Below are 19,294 nucleotides of genomic sequence, written 5' to 3'. Positions count from 1 at the left end.
ACCCAACTACTAACCACCACCAACGACCTACTACAGTCTTTTGATCAAGGCAAACAAATTGACATGGCCATACTAGACTTTTCCAAAGCATTCGACACCGTCCCCCATGACCGGCTCCTCCTCAAGTTGGCCAACTATGGCATCACAGGCCCCCTCCACGCATGGCTTCACTGCTTCCTCACGGAACGCAGCATGCAAGTCGTCGTTGAAGGCAGTACGTCCCAGCCCACTACCGTCGACTCAGGCGTCCCACAAGGCACCGTGCTGGGCCCACTCCTCTTTCTCAGCCACATCAACGATCTCTTGCAGGCAGTCAGATCCCAGGTTAGGCTGTTCGCCGACGACTGTCTCGTCTACAGAGAGATCAATACCTTCAACGACCACCACACCCTACAAGAGGACCTGAAGTGTCTAGAAGGCTGGGCAGAGAAATGGGGAATGCGCTTCAACGCCACCAAGTGCTATGCCATGAGCATCTCCCACAAACCACCCTCCACCTTCAGTACTCCCTCAACAACACCATTGTCCCCTCCAACCCATACCTAGGCATCCTATTCTCGAAAACCTCAAGTGGAGAAACCACATCAGCAGCATCACCAAGAAAGCAAACTGCACTCTTGGCTTCCTACGCAGAAACCTCCGCCCGGCAGCCTGCTGACGAAATGCCTACCTGGACCCTCATCCGACCCCTCCTTGAGTACGGAGCCGTAGCGGTCTGGGACCCGTACCAAGCACAGGACATCGATAGGATGGAACGCATACAGCGCACTGCAGCACGTTTCATCGCCAACGACTACCGATCAAGACGTCCTGGCTTTGTTACGGGCCTCCTGACACGCCACAACCTCCCAACTCTCCAGGAACGTCGAGTAAACCTCCGCCTGACTTTCTACTACAAGGTGGTCACGTTGAGGGGCTGGTGCCGGCAATGCCTCTAGACAAATTCCTGACCCCTCAACGTGCTGCCGGGCCGCATGATCCGACCCAGAAGACATACAGCAGACTATGTAACATACGTTGGTAGCAACCCCATAGACAATTATATAAAAAAAAAAACCAGATGTTTCACTGTACCACGCTGCAACACTGAACAATATAAACACTTAACAGTCGTTCTTCCCACGATCCACAATAGAGTGGAATCACCTGGACAACACAGTTGTCCACTCAGCCTCTACTGAGGCATTCAAGGCGGCGCTGACTACCAGCCGCCGATAAACGACGTCAGTCGCTGCGCACACCCACCCGTCGCGCCAAAGCCAGCAATCTGGATGCTAGCGACGTAACCCACAGATACAGATACAGATACAGACAGACAGACATGTGAGACAAAGACCGAGACGTAGTCTTGACAACATATTTAAAGCATGCTCACCCCCAACCAAGATTGTGGAACCATCTTTTATGTCCTTGATTGCCTCTAGTGGAGTTTTGCAGAACTGGGCATTCTGTTGTGATGATGTAGAAAAGCAATTTCTCTCCGCCTGAAATACAGAAACTTGCTAGTGAATTTATAACTGAATTTAAAACATATAACAATATAAATGAAAAAGCATTAAATTAAAAAGATATTCATGCACCAGACCAACTGTCCAGGAGGTGTGTGTGTGTGTGTGTGTGAGTGTGAGTGTGAGTATGTGTGTGTGTGTGTGTTGGATATGGAGTGGGTGAGGAGACAGGGGTGTGGGGTTAAAGATCGGAAGGGATCAAGTGCATTCATTTAAATGTCAGTTTCTGTAAAAGTGAATTCACATGAAATTATGAGTGATATATAGTGATTGTGTTAAAATGTGAAATCTTTAAATGGTAACCCTCTTAAAAGTATCCATTTAAATATAAGATTTATCACCAGTGCTGGACTGATCGTGTAACCTCTGTGAACGCCAAGAAGAAGAAGAAGAATATATAAGATTAAATTAAAGAAAGTCAATTAATTGTGCAATTATGCCTAGAGCTTGCTGGTATAAGATCTACATCACTGCAAACTTCACAAACAAGGTCATAAGATGGGGTACGTGCATCAGGCATGGGAATTGAAAATTGTAAAAAAGGCGGAAAATTTTTAACTGAAGACGCGAAGCGTCAAGTCGACGGCGCGAAGCGCCTAGCCTTACTAGGGGGGTCCGGGGGCATGCCCCCCCGGAAATTTTTTTCTCCAAAGAACCCAGATGGTGCAATCTGGTGTCATCTGAGCTCCAAGTTTGCCATTAAATTCTGTTTTTAGAATCAGAGTTTTTAGTACCAATTTTTGAAGAAAAAAAATATATACATGTATTATATGGTTAAAATTTGTTAAAAAAATTGATCTGTTGAGACAAACAGGAAAATGTAACTTGTAACACAATCTGGTTTATTTTCAAACATAAAAGTTACAAAGGCTCACCAATAAGAATTGCCTACTTAAGTTACTTTCCCATGATCTCTTACAAGGAGTTTAAAAAAAAAGTATACAAAAAAGAAGAAGAAAATAAGGCTCAACGCATAGATTTTTCTTCGATTTGTGGGTTAGCGGTTTGGGTACCAGCCCAGCTCCAACCCTTGCTTAAATTTGGTAAATGTAGTTCGAAGATTACGAATACGATCAGCACAGTGACATTCGAATGGAGAAAAACTGAAACAGATGCGCAAAGTTCAGATCTAGAGCGGTGTTCTTCGCTTGACTTGAGCCAAAATCTGTTCTTCTTCTGCCGTATAAAATCGAAGGAAAATCAAACAATTCAGGAGCACTGTGCCTTACTTGAGCAGAAAAAAACCCACCTGGCAAACGTTGATTGTCCTTCAGAGAAGAGCACGTTTCAATGTGCTTCTTCCTGCGGAGATGCCAGTAACAGTTAGTATGTGTTGCAGACGATGCACCACTGTGCTGAACCACGGACATCAATTTTTCTAAAACGGGTGCCGACGCGCTGTTTGTCTCTATTCACTTCCACAACAGCCGACACCCACTCCCATTTCCATTTGTTCGCGCATCCAGTGTCATCGAATCTTTGACCATGTTTTACAACACGCGCGATCGACATTTTCACTGGTACACTGCGTTCAATGCTGTCGCGTGCCCGCGAATCGTATAGCGTGCCCGCGAATCAACAGCGAGCTGTTTCACTCAAAGTTGAAGTAACTGAGGCGGGCGGTAGCAGTGCGTGAACAAAGTACGGACAGTTTTCGCGGGCTTTTGCGCTAAGGCAAAAGTAACCGGTGCTTTTTTTGTGTGCCTTCCCCCCTTTTATTTTTTCGGCGGACACTTTTGCTTTTCCGGCGGAACAAACAAAAATTTCGGCGGAAATCCGCCGTTCGGCGGACAATTCCCATGCCTGGTGCATAATGAAGCAGGTTAACTGCAATTTGTGTGCTGTTCATGTTGATCACTAGATGTTAATGGTTATGGCTAATGAATTTCTTGCTGCGAGTTAATTGATTCATGGCTATATATATTGTCAGTAATCATACTTATCAATGTGCTCTACCCACAATTACAAATGTGGACGCGTGTCATTAAATTGAAGGAGACTTTAAAGCTATCACTGTACGTGATACACCCCGAGTCGACACAGGGAGCACGGGGAGCTGGCCGGCTGCACCAGGAGTACGCCCTTCACCCAGCCCTTTCAAACACATTTTTCCACAGCACCATCTCCGAATGGAATAAGTTACCAACATTATCATCGGCCCCCTCCCTGGAGTCGTTTCACTCCCCTCTCGGCAGCAGTCTGCTCCTGCAGCCGGGCATGAGAACCCCTTGAACCACTCTCCCCTGTACACAGTTTTAACTTCCCCACCTTTTTAAACGGCAGGGATTTAATGGACCAGCAAATTAGATGGACCAGCAGCAAAAAAGATAGACCAGCAGCAAAAAAGATGGGTTTCAACAGCAAATTAGCTGCGATAAATATTTTGGGAAGATTCCGACGATCACGGATTATTGTCTTTCTTGGAGTACTTCAAGGGGTCATGAATCGACCGCAATGACACCTGGTACGAAGGCTACGCCCCGGGAATTCCTTTCACAAACAATGGACTGGAGGCAATAAACCAGACCATCAAACGTCAGAACACATTTCGTAAGAGACTTGACTTGTCCAGATTCCTAACCCTTGTTGAAAGAGACATTGTCCTGAACTGGTCCAGAGAGAGAGACAACGCTCAGCCTGATCATATCCCAGTGGCCCAAGAGCCAGACCGAACCTTGCCCGGCTGGACGGCTGCCTATCAGTGGGCATCTTCAAACGCAAAGTCCATCAAGAGGAACCAGAAAGTGTTCGTGGCCTCGGAGTCGCTTCAGAACATGGACCTGAAGACAGCTGTCAGGATTCAGCAAGACCAGTTCCAGAGAGCCTCTTGGGAATCGTTTGACCAGTACAAGGAGAGCCGGAACTCGGTTTGGAGTCTGACCGTGGAGGACAACAGAATTGACTGCAATTGCCCTGTCTACATGAAGTCCAACATATGTAAACACCCACTTGGCATGGAAATCCGGCTGTCCATTTCTGAACCACCAGCGCAGGCAAAGACCGTCCCCCTGGGAGAGAAGCGAAAGAGGGGACGACCTATTTCTGCCCCATTTTTACTGTTAAAGAAATCTGCTTGGCTGTTCAATTAATCTATTCTGCTGTTGAATTCATCCAATTTGCTGCTTCACATTCGCTGCTCACTCCTTCCTATTTGCTGCTGAAACCATCTATTTTGCTGGTAAACAAATTTTATGCGTTTTTAATCTCCCTGTTTGCCGGAGCTAGCCACTCTCGGTAACACTAACAGTGACTCAACCGCAGGACTCTTAGACGTCCGCAAGAACCCAGTCCTCTGCGGAAGAAGAAGAAGACACCCTGCCTTTACTTTCACTTTCACTTTTCAACGCAGTTTAACATGGCAGAAAAGCGACTTCCGGGTAAGTGCGAGAAGCTAGGTTCTCTCTCAAAATACAATCTTTGAATCATGCTCACATTTAACTCACTGACAGCATCTCCTCTTCCGTATATCGTTCACCGGTATATACTTGATTTAATTAATATCCATTTTTTTAAATACAAATCAGAGCACTCTTTTCAGCTTGGCAGTAGTCTAGTCACAGATTCAAAACAAACCAGCTAGTGTAGTGCGCATGCCCTGATCAACCTTGCTCACACAATAATATACATGGAAATAATCTTGAAAACTGTAAACTTACCGTGATGAATGACAAGCATGTTGCAGCTGGTCGTCTGCCGCCTAGAAAGTATGGAGCGCCGTGTAGATAGAGGGACCGATGAGCTACTGCTTTCACAAGATTCGAGGACATGTCTGCGAATCCCGAAGCAAGGTCAAGGTCTTTTGAGAGAATTCCGTAGGGTAAGGTCATTTTGACCTCTCGGTTCAAGGACAAACCACAGGCACCCAACGCTGAAAGAAGGTTGCGTGTACTGTAACTGTCGTGAGCATCAGCGTTCGTCCAAGCTAAGTTTTTCTGGCGTCTGTGGCCAGTGATCGCCTATCAGATGCATGCCTCAATATTCTTAGCTTATGCAGACACTCAGTCCCTTTTTCGCCCTCAGTCTATTTCTATTTTGGTTTTTTGTTGGTTTGCTTGTTCAGAAATCAAAGTTTAGGCTAAATCTTGAACACACACACACACCCGCAGTACTGGACCTTTAGTTGCAATATTGTTGCAAATGTGAAACAATAGCAGGCTGCAAGGGGACATTTTATGATTGAACACCTTATTAGCTTTTTCATATACTTTGATATACATTAATTAAGCTGTTGTCATCTTAGGCCTGTCCACGTATTCATATATAATTCCTTTAATTGTTTGTTTTTATTTTGTTCATATCTTGCTTATATTTATTTTATTCAGTTTCTGGGGGATGTGTAGATATATCTTTATTTGATTCCCTAGCTCCTGAGCCGGCTTCCTTGGTTTTTTGTTCCAGTTTTGATTGTTTCTTTTCTCTTCTGATTTTGAAGGCAGAATATGGTGGAGAATGGTGAGAAGAGCAGTGTATGTGTTTGTTCTAACAGAACACAGTTTCTTGTTATGCTTTATTTTTCATCACACACACATACACACACACACACTCTTAAAACACATTAAAACAAGACACAGGTAACCTTGCATATTTGTTGATAATGATAATCAACATCTCATACAGAAGCAATCACAAATACATTTCAAATCGAAACAAAGTAATGACCTGAGAGCATGCATGATTTTTGTGGTATGCTTAAAAGTTTGAATGAACATCTTTCTGCATTGAGTTCGTTAAAGTAATACATTCTAAATCCAGTACACTCCTATATTCATAAAATAAATCTGGACCTTTGAATCAAAATTAAGGAGAGAGATTTCTTTTCCATATGGCACAAAACACATTGTGACTCAGGAAAGAAAAATTGTGAACTAACAGAACTCTTTTAACAATCGCATACGTACTACAACTAAGTTGTTCAATATGCAAGGAAGAACATATCACAGATCATAAACCACAATTCATACATGGCATAATTGTTGTATAAACCACTTCAGCATAGCAAGCTGATCCATGCTTTTGAATTAGCTTATCATGTCATTATCTAGTGGTTTAAACACTTGCCATGTACACTGATGAGAGAATTTTGACTAGCTTCATATTAGCATTGCGCATGATCAACATTTTAAAACGACAGAATCATCCGTTATACCTCAGAGTGTAAGCATGCAGATGGAATAATGAAGCTTTTTCTTTGCTAAGATATTTTTTAACTTAGTAATTTTTTTGGTTAATTTGTTTAGTTTGGATAACTGTAACCTTAATATAATGGAAGCATTTGTGATCTGGCAAGCTACAGGCTCCATGGCTTTAAAACTGGAACAACTGCTCTAAGAAGGAAAAAATAATTTATTTCTACCAAATTTCTCTTTCGTTTTTACCAACTTCTGAAATGTGTGAATCAAGCATTTTCTTTGCTTGTTCTTTTCGTTTACTAATTAAGCAAAGAAGGGCATATGTGACAAAAGTAACAGAAACTATCGCCAAAGTCTCCCCTTTGAGAATGTTCTCCTTCAGTTTCACAATAACAACTGTTACGACTTAACTGAGTAATCTGTCTGGTGATCTGCAGGTTGGCTATCAAGCAAGAATTGATAGCAGCTTCCAACAGTTACATAAATTGACACTTTATATTAAAAACTCAAACTTCTCATAAACTCATACTTCTCTTCTGGTGTACATCATTATGAGTCACAATGCTTCATGATGCAGAAACCTATTAATATTATGTACATCAATAATTATATTTATTTTGCAAACACATCCGTTTATCAATTGTAGATCACATTTAGGTTATGTGTAACTAATATAGAAAATCTTAGAGCCAAATACATTACAGAAGAATGCAAACCTGCTGAATACAAGCAACAACACAATGCCCCAAAAAGCACTCATACACACCTGAATTTATACACTGGCAAACATACAATGCCCTTTCACTGAGCATGGCGATCATTTCTCCCAGAATACTTTGATCAGTGCTTAACACTTGTGCCTCATACAATTCACACATCAGTTCTCGATTAACATAGTATTAGCTGTTTCACAGTGGCTTTCACACTTCCACTTGTTGCATTGGTTTCAAGTCTGGGGACACCTGCAAAAACACAAACAAGCTAATAGTAATATGCTGTTGTGGCATGGGAAGAAGCAAAATGAAAGAAGAATAGTAAGTGAATGCATATTTCTCTACAGCTCTGACAATGGTTGTGCATGTATCTATTCCACAGATTTCTACAATTTAGATGCTATTTTTCATTTCTTAATATGAAAATTACACACATACGTTTTTTGTTACCACACCTATTAGCACACACAAACACAAGCACACATACACATGTACATGTACACACACACACATCATACTCAAACACACACACTCTCTCTGTCTCAAATAATCATACACACACACTCACACACACACACACACACACACACACACACACACACACACACAATCATACACAATCATACACACACATGTATACACACACACTCTCTCTCTGTCTCAAATAATCACTCACACACACACATCATACACACACACTCTCACTGTCTCGAATAATCACACACACACACACACACACACACACACACACACACACACACACACACACACACACACACACACACACACACACACATGCACACACACGTCATACATTCACACACATGTACACACACTCACTCTCTCTCTCAAATACACACACATACACACACACTCAGATATGCATATATACACACCCACACATATTTGCAGATGTGCCACACAAATAACTTACAGTAAATTCACAACCAGTTGCTTCTACGATGTCCTCCACGTTCTCCCCATCCGCCATTTCCACCAACGTCAATCCCTTTTCTTCGTCAATCTCAAACACACCCTGTCAAAGAACAGCCTCACTGTGTCAGTGTTTGCTTCTTAAGCGGGAGTACATCTCAAGCCAGGTCATATTTCTAATGTACGGCACAAAATGTCTTATGTCTGCTGACATGCTCTTTCCTTTTGACATTCCTAGCACTCTCATTTTCATATTTTTGTTATTTATAAATAACATACAACAACAAAATACTACAATTCAAGTGAAAAGGAAAGTGTGATTCTCTTAGACAACAAAACTTTTATCTACAGTTATGACAAAGGCAATAACTGCCATAACATTGCGTAAATCATCATTTGCCAAACCCACCTTCTCTGTGATGATCATGTCGACACAGTTCTTGCCCGTCAGTGGTAAGCTGCAATCTTGCAGAATTTTGTGTTTGCCTCCCTGTTAGCAGACACATAGTTTTCAATATAAGTTGTACAACAGAGCCTTTTAAGACCTATCGTTTTAAGACCGCCTCTCTAGATGTTCAGATTATCTATTCACAACGTTCATTCTAAGACTCCCTCCCTTTTAAGACATGACTTTCTCAGATTTGTTTAGGTCTTTAAAGAGGGAATTCACTGTAGTCTGCCGGCAGTAGTTTGTAACATAACATGAAAGTAGAAGCTAGCCATTGATTCTGACATATACCTCATATCTACAGCATAAGATGCGCAATGAGCGCTATAAATTATATAACAGATGAAATCTGAAATGATGTCCCCCACACGTTTACTTATTCATTAAAGCTTTCTTTAGACAGAAACATTGGATGTCATACAAAAGGCAATATAGACGCCCACTTTGAATGCAACATCTAGTTTAAACAAAGTTTTATTCAATTAATCTGAGTTAATGAATTTACCAATGCAAACCAAATCAATCCTTTTCTATCACATGTAAGACTGTCTGACAGCATTACATACAGCATCATTCTGATAACTTTTTTTTGCAGAATCTGGAAAATATCATTTACCGTATTTGACGGATTACAAGACGCACCGTTTTATAAGCCGCACCCCCGACTTTTAACAAAAAAATTGGGACGAGCCACGTATAGGCCGCGTCACTATATTAGCCGCCGTCGAAAAAAATATAATCAGATCGTGTCAATCAATCAAAACAACCAGGCAAACGAAAGTACGGTATTTGGCGAAATCGGCTCCGAGAATAAACAAGTGAAACAAAAAAGAAAAGTGAAAAAGTTTGAAGAAAAATATCACACACACAATTTGTAACCAACACACACATGTAGTCCCGCCCGGAATAAGCTTTTTTGGGATGATTTACGATTTTTGCGCACATTTCGAGCAGACGAAAACACAACATGGCGGCTCTCGCTCATCCAACTATCGCGAGACACAAAAAAACGAAATCTCGCGCGCGCGAGATCCTGATACATCCGGTGTTTCTTTGTACGCTATCTTGTCACGACGACTTGTTGACAAACGAAGATTTGCAAAAGAAAGAGAAAAGCGCCGAGTCTTGAGTAGAGAGCTAATAAAGTACCGGTAATCGCTAATCGAGCGAAATGAAAATCCGCGGCGACTTCCATTAGGTGAATGCTATTCAAGTTTAGGTAACGTTTTAGCCGCATCTTTTTATAAGCCGCAATGCGATTTTTTTTGAAAAAAAGTCGCGGCTTGTAGTCCGTCAAATACGGTATACAGAAATCAATAATCGTAAACTAGCTTCGACCTTGGCAGTGTGTTCCATGGTGATGATGACCTTGGTGTCGAAACTGGAGACAAGATCCATGGCTCCACCCATACCTTTCACCATCTTGCCCTGCACATCATGTCATCATAAACCATCTTTAGCTGGGCTCAACATTCAAAACTTGCGAACCTCAACATTCTTTGACATTATCAAAAGAAAACTTTGTAAACGCATCTGAGTGCCTCTGTACCAATCTTGTTCAACAGCTAGCTAGGATATGTGAAAAACAACAAGTAAGTATACTTTGCTCAATAGTTATATGATAAGATAGCAGCAGAACCAATCGAAATCCCAAATGGCTCCAGTGGTAGATCAGGAATGAGGATTTATTTTCTTATGTAAATTTGTCATTATAGCCACAAAAGTTTCAGCAATTATCCGAATTTGCAAAGGATTTTATGCAGTCCTTGGTGTCGCAACCCTAAACAAAAAAACCAATGCGTCCACAATGCCGAAGCTTTGCATAACCAAAGTAAATGGCTTACAGGAATCATCCAGTTGGCCAGATCTCCGTACTGAGAAACCTGCATGGCGCCAAGGATAGTGAGACCAACATGACCCCTGCAACAACCATCACAAAACATATGACTGGCATGGAAAATTACTGGAAAAAAAATTATTTGGAAAACTACATTATGAGCAGACTACCTTCACCTAATGCCTCCCAGGGCACCCAACATTGCCTGCTAGAGAACCCATATGCAGATCCTGAAATGCACGGAAATGCCTGCTCTACATCATGCTGCTTACTGTCCCTTTTGCTTGCATATTACCTAAAATGCAATATGACGCATATCTGTTTCCTGTTCTACCTGCTTCCTGTGAGAATTAAGCACTTACAGTTTCGGAGAAATGGATGATGTTACTTTGCTGCTTTGCGGTAAAATTGACGGAGTTACTTCCCATGTCATGGAAACAGCATGGAAGACTGTGTCAATTACTGTGTGTGGAGCAAAAAGTTAAAACAGCTTTTAAACTTGGAATAACTGAACATTCAAACACTAACTTTAAGGAATTCCTGGTGTGTGGTGTCATTATTCAAAACCCCAAACCAAAGTGTACACCTCTTGTGGCCAGGAATATGCCTTTAAAACACGCAAGACTAGTACTGAGATTACTAACCCGCGAATCATGGCGAAAGACTCATCACTGGAGAAAAAGGAGCTCTGAGGAATGGCCGTCACTGTTTCCTTGCCGGCGTTAATCAGGTCTGGGTCTTCCTCTCCTGGTCTGGGGAACGGGCCCTAAAACGCATATGATGTATGATAAGAGACAGTTTGCATGGAGAGACAAGGAGACAAAAATGAATGCGAATGGGGAATAATTATAATCAATGGCATATACATACAAACAGTTAAAGTCTTTTTGTTTCTGTTTTACTTCTCTATTTTTCTTTACCCTCAAAGGATTTCACACACACTGATTCACACATGAGCAGATCTGGCAACAGATTGATTCTGCTGAAGTAGACATGAAAGACATGTCACTTGAATTTGATCGTAATACCTTCTTTCGTGGTATTTTTCGTTTAGCTGGCATCCATGTATTCAAGAGAGTAAAGTGTCACTTGGACACATTAAACAAGCCAATAGAGTGGCTGCATTTTGTGGCCAGTGGGATTTGTGTGTGTGGGGGTGTTGATTATATTTAGCAGACTGATAGAGGTTTCATTTTTATGGAAATAATTTATTGCATCGAATTAATTTAACTTACAAGGAGCAGTGAGGCTGTTGATTTTTGACATGCATTTAAGTTGTAAGATGCTCTTATCCTATGTTAAAGCTTGAACAGATCCGTGGTGGCAAACATGATGCCTTTAAAAAAAAAAAAAGATTCTACTGCAAAACCCTACATGATGAAAGGCCACTTTATTCTAAAAGATGACCAACAAAACCATGAACTGAAGCATACTCACCAGTCCAAGGATACCATTCTCACTCTGCAGATGAACGGTGGTACCAGGTCTGATGAAGTTGCTTGCCAGCATGGGCATGCCAATACCCAGATTTACTACACAATTGTCAAGAATTCATAACTGACCCAACACAAAAAAGTAATTGCTTTTAAAATTCTACTGAGACTGTTACTACAGCATCACTATTATCCATTGAAAAATTTTTTTTTTTTAAAGCTACAGGTATTTTAGACATTTGCCCAAACAGATACCCCTACTCAACAAATTTGTTGATCGATCAATCACCCTCTAGTTCTTCACTTCAGGGCCTAACATTGGAAAAAGTGAGTTCAGCTTACAAAGGCGGGGGGTCTGGGGGCCGCAGGAGGCCCCCAGTGGGGTCCAGGAGGCAAAGCCCCTGGTGGGGAAAAAAATTAGAAATATAAATATAAAAAGTGGTGAAATAGAAAAAAACTCTGAAAATAGAAAATTTGAAGATTTTTTGGAGATTTTTTTTTATCTAAAATGACCCCCCCCCCCCCCCCCCCCCCTCCAAGAAGATTGAGCAACCAACAAGTAAAACACAGACAGAAAACAAGAAAACTGACAATCTTGTGTTATTTGGCCTAAAAGTGCCATTCCCACTTCCAGGAATACCTGGATTCTTTGTCACTGAATGGCTGACCACGTTCAACAATGTCGCTTCGAGACATTATTTCAAGTCTAGAGCCACAAAACACCGGCACAAAGCATGCTCGTGCGATGCCAGAGGAAGTGCGTGCTCAAGCAAACTGTCAAACCGATTGAGAATTGAACCGAACGGCGCACAAAACAAAAGCTGGGACTGTTTGGGTTTACCGTTTGGGAATAACAGGTTTTTGCATTTCGGCGTACACCAAATCGAGTTCCGCGTACTGGAGATGTTATTTCGGCGTAAAGTAAGCTGAACAGCTTACAATGCTAGGCCCTGGTCACTTAAAAGGGGAAAAAACCCAAAAGGAACTAATAGAATTAGCACAATTTAGATACAAATTTACTTATTAAGACACATCCATACAAAAAGTAAATTTGTTGAAAGCCCTAAATATTTCATATTACATGTACAAACAAAAATATGAAGTGAACTGACACTTCACCTTGAAAAGAATGGTAACTGTAACACCTGCTAAAAGGCAGCCGAAAAACAAAATTAACCATGTGTGTTGCTCAAATACACCTTTACCATCTCAGCCTCGAAAGGATACCGTACATGCCATCCTTAAATTCTGCTGCTGCACGTCTGATGATTTTCTCTCTCATGACTGCTGCGGCATCGTGAGGAGCATTGTCATCCTTGTCTTTTGTCAGCCGCAGTCTCTGTAATAAATTACAGGGAAAAAAATGACATCTCAGTAGTAGAACAGATCAATTCCAAAATGCAAGACACACAAAAATCTACTGAACCCCCCCGTACCATAAAGTATTTTGTCATTACTGTTACCCCCTTTTATAACCTCCAAAAATTTGAGAAAATCAGAGGTCTTAACGGGGAGTTATAACATGGAGGTACATTTTCAAAAGTTATGAACAGAGATCTAGGGTTTTAAGGGTGGGGGGGGGGGGGGGGGGGGGGGGCAGATGACGGACAATCTTAAAATGGGGTTTCACTGTATCTTTTTTGGGTTGTTTTGGCATCATGACAGATTTGACATTAATCACAACTTCACGAGACAAACTACAATATAATGCTTCTGCTGTTTGTCTGTGGGCCTCTTATTACATACGCGGTTGTTATATATGATCTCCCTCATAGGCCTGACTACTTTGCCGCAACGGTTTCAATCACATTGAAACAATCCTGGCAAAACAAGAAAATCTATTACAAAAGCAGAAAATCAATTTACATGTACAGTAGTATCAAACTGGAGATGATAAAAACAATCGACATCAAAGGAAAACTACCTTGAAAACGCTTTCTGTAGTTGCAAGGATTTATTTTCTTTGGCAAAACTGTTTTTAGCCGTAGTTATGTTTCAGTAATTTTCTGAAGTTTGAGGAAGTACTTAATTAGCATCCCCTTTCCCCAACCATAAAAAATATGGCAGCAATTTTCTTGAAATGACGGCAAAGTTTTTGGCAATTGGAAGTAAGTTTTAGTGTTTAGTGAACTGCCAAAGAACATCTCAGAGTTAACAGAAATGACCCCTAACCCCTCCATTCCTCAGCACCTCAACTTCAATATATACACCTCTTTCTTCATCTTCAACATTTTCGCTGTGCTCTTTACTGACATAAACCTTATTGCTTCATTGACTAGGGTCTGTATGCAGTGTGAAACGAACCATACCTCTATCCTCTTCTCATATTTGGGCCCCTTGATGACCCGCTGGACGTAGATGTGTGGCACGTGGACATCTTCAGCAGGGATGCTGCCAACCTCCACGATCTCTTCCACCTCCGCAATGGTGATCTTCCCTGCCTTGCACATTGGAGGGTTGAAGTTTCGTGCTGTCTTCCTGTTTATAAACAAAGAAACAAAGAAAATTCATCCACACGGCTGTACAAGAATCCCTACAGGGAGAGTCACCAATGACCGTAAAATAATGAATTGCTTTCACTTGTAAAGTTTGACCAAGGCAACCGATAATCTCCAAAAATGTTTTTTTTCATTTTCTCAGGAGATGGACTGAGTAGTTTAATTGTGCAACAATTTTTGACCCAAGAGTTATGAAACAAAAAAAAATCACTTTTAACAACAGTGCCTCCCCTTAACCTGGATTCAGACCAAAGCTGCAGCAGGTTAACTTTCCAAACTACTGCAGATCAATTCACTCTAAATATTACCTGTATATTCAAGCCCCTGTCTATCTTACACAAGCAAGCACGCTCTTGAACCAAGTCAAAAAGCAATTTCTTATCTAATTTACTTGTAAATGTAACTGCGTGAAATTCTAACATTTCTAACAGAAGTTATTAGCACAGTGTAAAGTCAACAGCAAGACAACAATCAAACTTTAGCAGCCACAAACTTTCTAGTTTTTGATTTTAAACATACCGATGACACCTATTAGCATAACATTCATAGAAGACTGCAGGTATATGCACAATTCTAAAATACATTTTATATACATTTTATTTTAGATTACAATTTTATTCATTTATCTAAAATATTTTCCTGGCACTTTCATGCTGTCTTAATGCAATGCTGAAGCCTGCGCCCATTTTCAAAGTAAGGCATGTGTGACAAATCATGCATGAATTACCACTGTCTTTACCTGAATGTGAGGTTTCCAGCCTTGTCAGCTTTCCAGGCCTTGATGAGAGCATAGTCGCCTGTAATGGCCTCCTCCATAATGTAGTTGTGGCCATTGAACTGACGATCCTGCACACACCAAATAAAAACTGAACATGATTAAAAAAGGTAAGACTGAACTTATCTTTTTTCTAGTGTAGTAATGGTATATACATGCACCATGGTACAGTAGAAGACCCCCCTTTTAAGACCTCCACAAATCTTAGGAAATCGGATCTTTAAAAGGAGCGAGTCTTAAAATGGGGGTAAATTTACAGAGGTTATGAACAGAACGACGGAGAAAACAGGGTCCTAAAAGGGACGAAGTCTTAAATTGGGGGGTCTTAAAAGGGGGTTTATGAACAGAATGATTGACAAAACGGGGTCTTTAAAGGGACGAAGTCTTAAATTGGGGGGTCTTAAAAGGGGGTTTATGAACAGAATGATTGACAAAACGGGGTCTTTAAAGGGACGAAGTCTTAAATTGGGGGGTCTTAAAAGGGGGTTTATGAACAGAACGATTGACAAAACGGGGTCTTTAAAGGGACGAAGTCTTAAATTGGGGGGGGTCTTAAAAGGGGATTTATGAACAGATTAACGATTGACAAAACGGGGTCTTTAAAGGGACGAAGTCTTAAAAGTGGGGTTCCACTGTACCACCTCTATACTAATACATGCTGTAACAGGGTGACACACAAAATACAGAAGATCACGCATGACAGACTCTTTGAGTGCATATTACTCAGGAATGTGGATGCACTGTTCAGAATGGAAGTGAACACGTAGATTAATTAATGATCATTAATTGCACTGGAGTCCTGAACATTCTTTGATCACAGTTTGACAATAATTGCTTCTGTTGAGATGAGCCGATCATCAGGTATGGCGTCGCACAAACTGGCATAATATAGCACTTTGAACCCCATGAAATAGCCCATCATTCCCAGCACCCCCCACACCATCACACAGCCCACCATCATGAGCAGTAGAAATTTGTGTTGGTATTAGTGACACTTTGGTGTGATGAAGGCACATTTGTGTTGGTATTAGTGACACTTTGGTGTGATGAAGGCACATTTGTGTTGGTATTAGTGACACTTTGGTGTGATGAAGGCACATTTGTGTTGGTATTAGTGACACTTTGGTGTGATGAAGGCACATTTGTGTTGGTATTTAAGTGACACTTTGGTGTGATGAAGGCACATTTGTGTTGGTATTAGTGACACTTTGGTGTGATGAAGGCACATTTGTGTAGGTATTAGTGACACTTTGGTGTGATGAAGGCACATTTGTGTTGGTATTAATAACACTTTGGTGTGATGAAGGCACATTTGTGTTGGTATTAGTGATACTTTGGTGTGATGAAGGCACATTTGTGTTGGTATTAGTGACACTTTGGTGTGATGAAGGCACATTTGTGTTGGTATTAGTGACACTTTGGTGTGATGAAGGCACATTTGTGTTGGTATTAGTGACACTTTGGTGTGATGAAGGCACATTTGTGTTGGTATTAGTGACACTTTGGTGTGATGAAGGCACATTTGTGGAGAGCAGCAAGGTTGAGAGAATGAATTTTTTTTTTTTTTTGCAGCATTAATGACTGATAGATATTGCCTGGAAGAGCCTATAGCTGAGTCAGTCTGATTTTGCATGTTTGTGTGAACAGCCTGCACTGATTTAGTGATACATGTATTTAACCTTCACCGCGCTTCATTGGGCGTGGACGACCTAGAGCCTCTCACAAAATCGTCTTTATCTCTGAAACTATTTGGAGTTTTTAATTGAGACTTCATGTAATCTCCAATCCCCATACAACCTTCCTATTGCCAAACTTTTGAAAGATTATCTTTGTAAACAAACAAATAAACGATGACGTAATTTGAACTATACACAGTCCGGATGATGTGGGTCGTCCGAATTTCTTTATGGCACCCATTTAATGCGTCAAAAGAAATTATGCTTTTATCACAAAAAATAATGCAATTTTCACAAAAAATAATGGTTTTATCACGAAATATTTACATTATCACAAGAAATTTGAACTGTCAAAAAAAAAGATGTTGAATCAAAAGAAAAAATCAATTATCAATAAAATAACTGTATCTTCTAAAATAAATTTAGTTCGTCAAAAGAAATACTGTTTAATCAACAGAAAAGATACTCAAATCAACAAATAAAATAAAACATTCACAAAAATGTATGATTGAGTGCTTGTCGTTCCAATGTGAGTGATATTCTTCCCTGAGCTTGTTTTCTTTCTTTGTATGAGACTGAACTGGACTCACTACTCACTCACTGGACTGAACTGGATTCACTACTTCGTGATACTGATCAGTTTTCTATCGCTTCTTGTATATTGATTTTGCTTTTGCCTGTTAGTTGCTGCATTAACTTTGGCAAGAAAATCAAAACCAAGATGGGAGAGGAATTTACACCTATTGCTCCAATTACTTTCGGTTTGACGGACTCGTCTGAAGAAGATGAAAATGAAGAGCCTCCACCGAAAAGAAGACGAGGAGAGGGAAAAGATTGGGCGAGGACAAACACGTTTCAAGATTCTGCAGAAGCCCTCGATCATGTTCCCAAGGATTCCTGGTACATCACCGTCGCTACAAAAACCTATGACGGGAAGGTTAACTATCGATGTAAACACGGATCTAGCTGCCCTGCCGAAGTGTTTCTTCTTCTTCTTTCTTTAGACTGCCGCCTTCATCAAAGTGAAGATTCTGCAGACTTTGGAGAGAGTTGCGAAGATGATTTGCAGCTGGTGTCATTAGAACTGCCCGGGGGTTCAGTGGTAGCTAGTGGGGGGTAGAAATAGAGGAGGGAGGTGGGGAGGATCAGGGGCGGGGGGAGGGGTGGTGGGGGCGGGGAGGGGTGGTGTCTAGATCCGGGATTTGAAGGCTTCCAGAGAGGGGCTGAGAGCGACCTCACCCGGGAGCGCGTTCCAGTCCACGATGGTGCGTGGAAAGAAGGACTTCTGGCGGTAGGTTGTGCGGCACAACGGTAGCTGGTAGGCAGCATCGTGAAGGAGTCTGGTGCTTTTGGCGGTGGGATTTGGGGTGGGTGTGTTTCTTCTCTATAAAGCTGAAGATGCGTATGACAGTGGATGTATATGAGACTGGCGAACATGTGCATAATTCACAACAAAAGGCAGCACGCGGAATATAGTATTTTTTGTGATGAAACATCATTTTTTGTGGAGAAAAGTATTACATTTTGTGATTAATAATTTGATTTTTTGAATAAATATTTTGTGATGAATCAATTATTTTTTGTGATAAAACATCTATTTTTTTGATGAAAAAATTATATGCGTTTCTTTATTCTTTATTTGGTGTTTAACGTCGTTTTCAACCACGAAGGTTATATCGCGACAGGGAAAGGGGGGAGATGGGATAGAGCCACTTGTCAATTGTTTCTTGTTCACAAAAACACTAATCAAAAATTTGCTCCAGGGGCTTGCAACGTAGTACAATATATTACCTTACTGGGAGAATGCAAGTTTCCAGTACAAAGGACTTAAAAATTTTTACATACTGCTTGACTAAAATCTTTACAAAAATTGACTATATTCTATACAAGAAACACTTAACAAGGGTAAAAGGAGAAACAGAATCTGTTAGTCGCCTCTTACGACATGCGGGGGAGCATCGGGCAAATTCTTTCTCGTCCCAACCAATATGGGACCCCCCCTAACCCGCGGGGGGTGTCGTCCGAATTACGTAAGGAATTTTACGCTGTTTATTCTTATTCGGATGGCGTGGGTCGTGTACGACCCAGACTCTGCAAAGAGACGGCAAAACGTGTATTCCTATTCAGATGGCGTGGGTCGTGTACGACCCATACTTTTTACGTTTAATCCTTCTTTGAAAATGATGGGTGGTACATGGCCCACATCATCCGGACTGTGTAGTCCAAAGCGTGATCCGGTGAAGGTTAATACAAAGAGTGCCAAAGCAAATATGTTTGTGCATTTTATTCATACTGTACTTCACAGAATGTGTGGACTTGTTACAGGAGATTATGAACTAATCTA

At 41.1% G+C, this 19,294-nt stretch overlaps 2 protein-coding genes across 2 annotated transcripts in view; both read right to left on the bottom strand.

Moving 5' to 3' along the window:
- Positions 1-5,294, bottom strand: part of LOC138967107 (succinyl-CoA:3-ketoacid coenzyme A transferase 1, mitochondrial-like) — a 44,394-nt gene extending 39,100 nt beyond the window's left edge. The window contains exons 1-2 of the mRNA XM_070339587.1: positions 5,165-5,294; positions 1,376-1,484 (exon numbers count right to left, since the gene is read on the bottom strand). Of these exons, the coding sequence (XP_070195688.1) occupies positions 1,376-1,484; positions 5,165-5,275 (220 nt within the window). The 5' untranslated portion in view covers positions 5,276-5,294. The remainder of the gene's footprint in view (positions 1-1,375; positions 1,485-5,164) is intronic.
- Positions 5,295-6,080: 786 nt separating this feature from the next.
- Positions 6,081-19,294, bottom strand: part of LOC138967102 (succinyl-CoA:3-ketoacid coenzyme A transferase 1, mitochondrial-like) — a 40,416-nt gene continuing 27,202 nt past the window's right edge. Inside the window, exons 6-15 of the mRNA XM_070339582.1 lie at positions 15,239-15,345; positions 14,311-14,479; positions 13,229-13,340; positions 12,006-12,100; positions 11,213-11,334; positions 10,576-10,651; positions 10,070-10,159; positions 8,693-8,773; positions 8,285-8,386; positions 6,081-7,599 (exon numbers count right to left, since the gene is read on the bottom strand). Coding sequence (XP_070195683.1) covers positions 7,558-7,599; positions 8,285-8,386; positions 8,693-8,773; positions 10,070-10,159; positions 10,576-10,651; positions 11,213-11,334; positions 12,006-12,100; positions 13,229-13,340; positions 14,311-14,479; positions 15,239-15,345 — 996 coding nt within the window. The 3' untranslated portion in view covers positions 6,081-7,557. The remainder of the gene's footprint in view (positions 7,600-8,284; positions 8,387-8,692; positions 8,774-10,069; positions 10,160-10,575; positions 10,652-11,212; positions 11,335-12,005; positions 12,101-13,228; positions 13,341-14,310; positions 14,480-15,238; positions 15,346-19,294) is intronic.

This window comes from Littorina saxatilis, linkage group LG5 (genome assembly GCF_037325665.1).
Source record: "Littorina saxatilis isolate snail1 linkage group LG5, US_GU_Lsax_2.0, whole genome shotgun sequence".
NCBI lineage: Eukaryota > Metazoa > Mollusca > Gastropoda > Littorinimorpha > Littorinidae > Littorina > Littorina saxatilis.
Note: the sequence above shows the minus strand (reverse complement) of the source record. Positions and strands in the feature narration are given on the sequence as shown.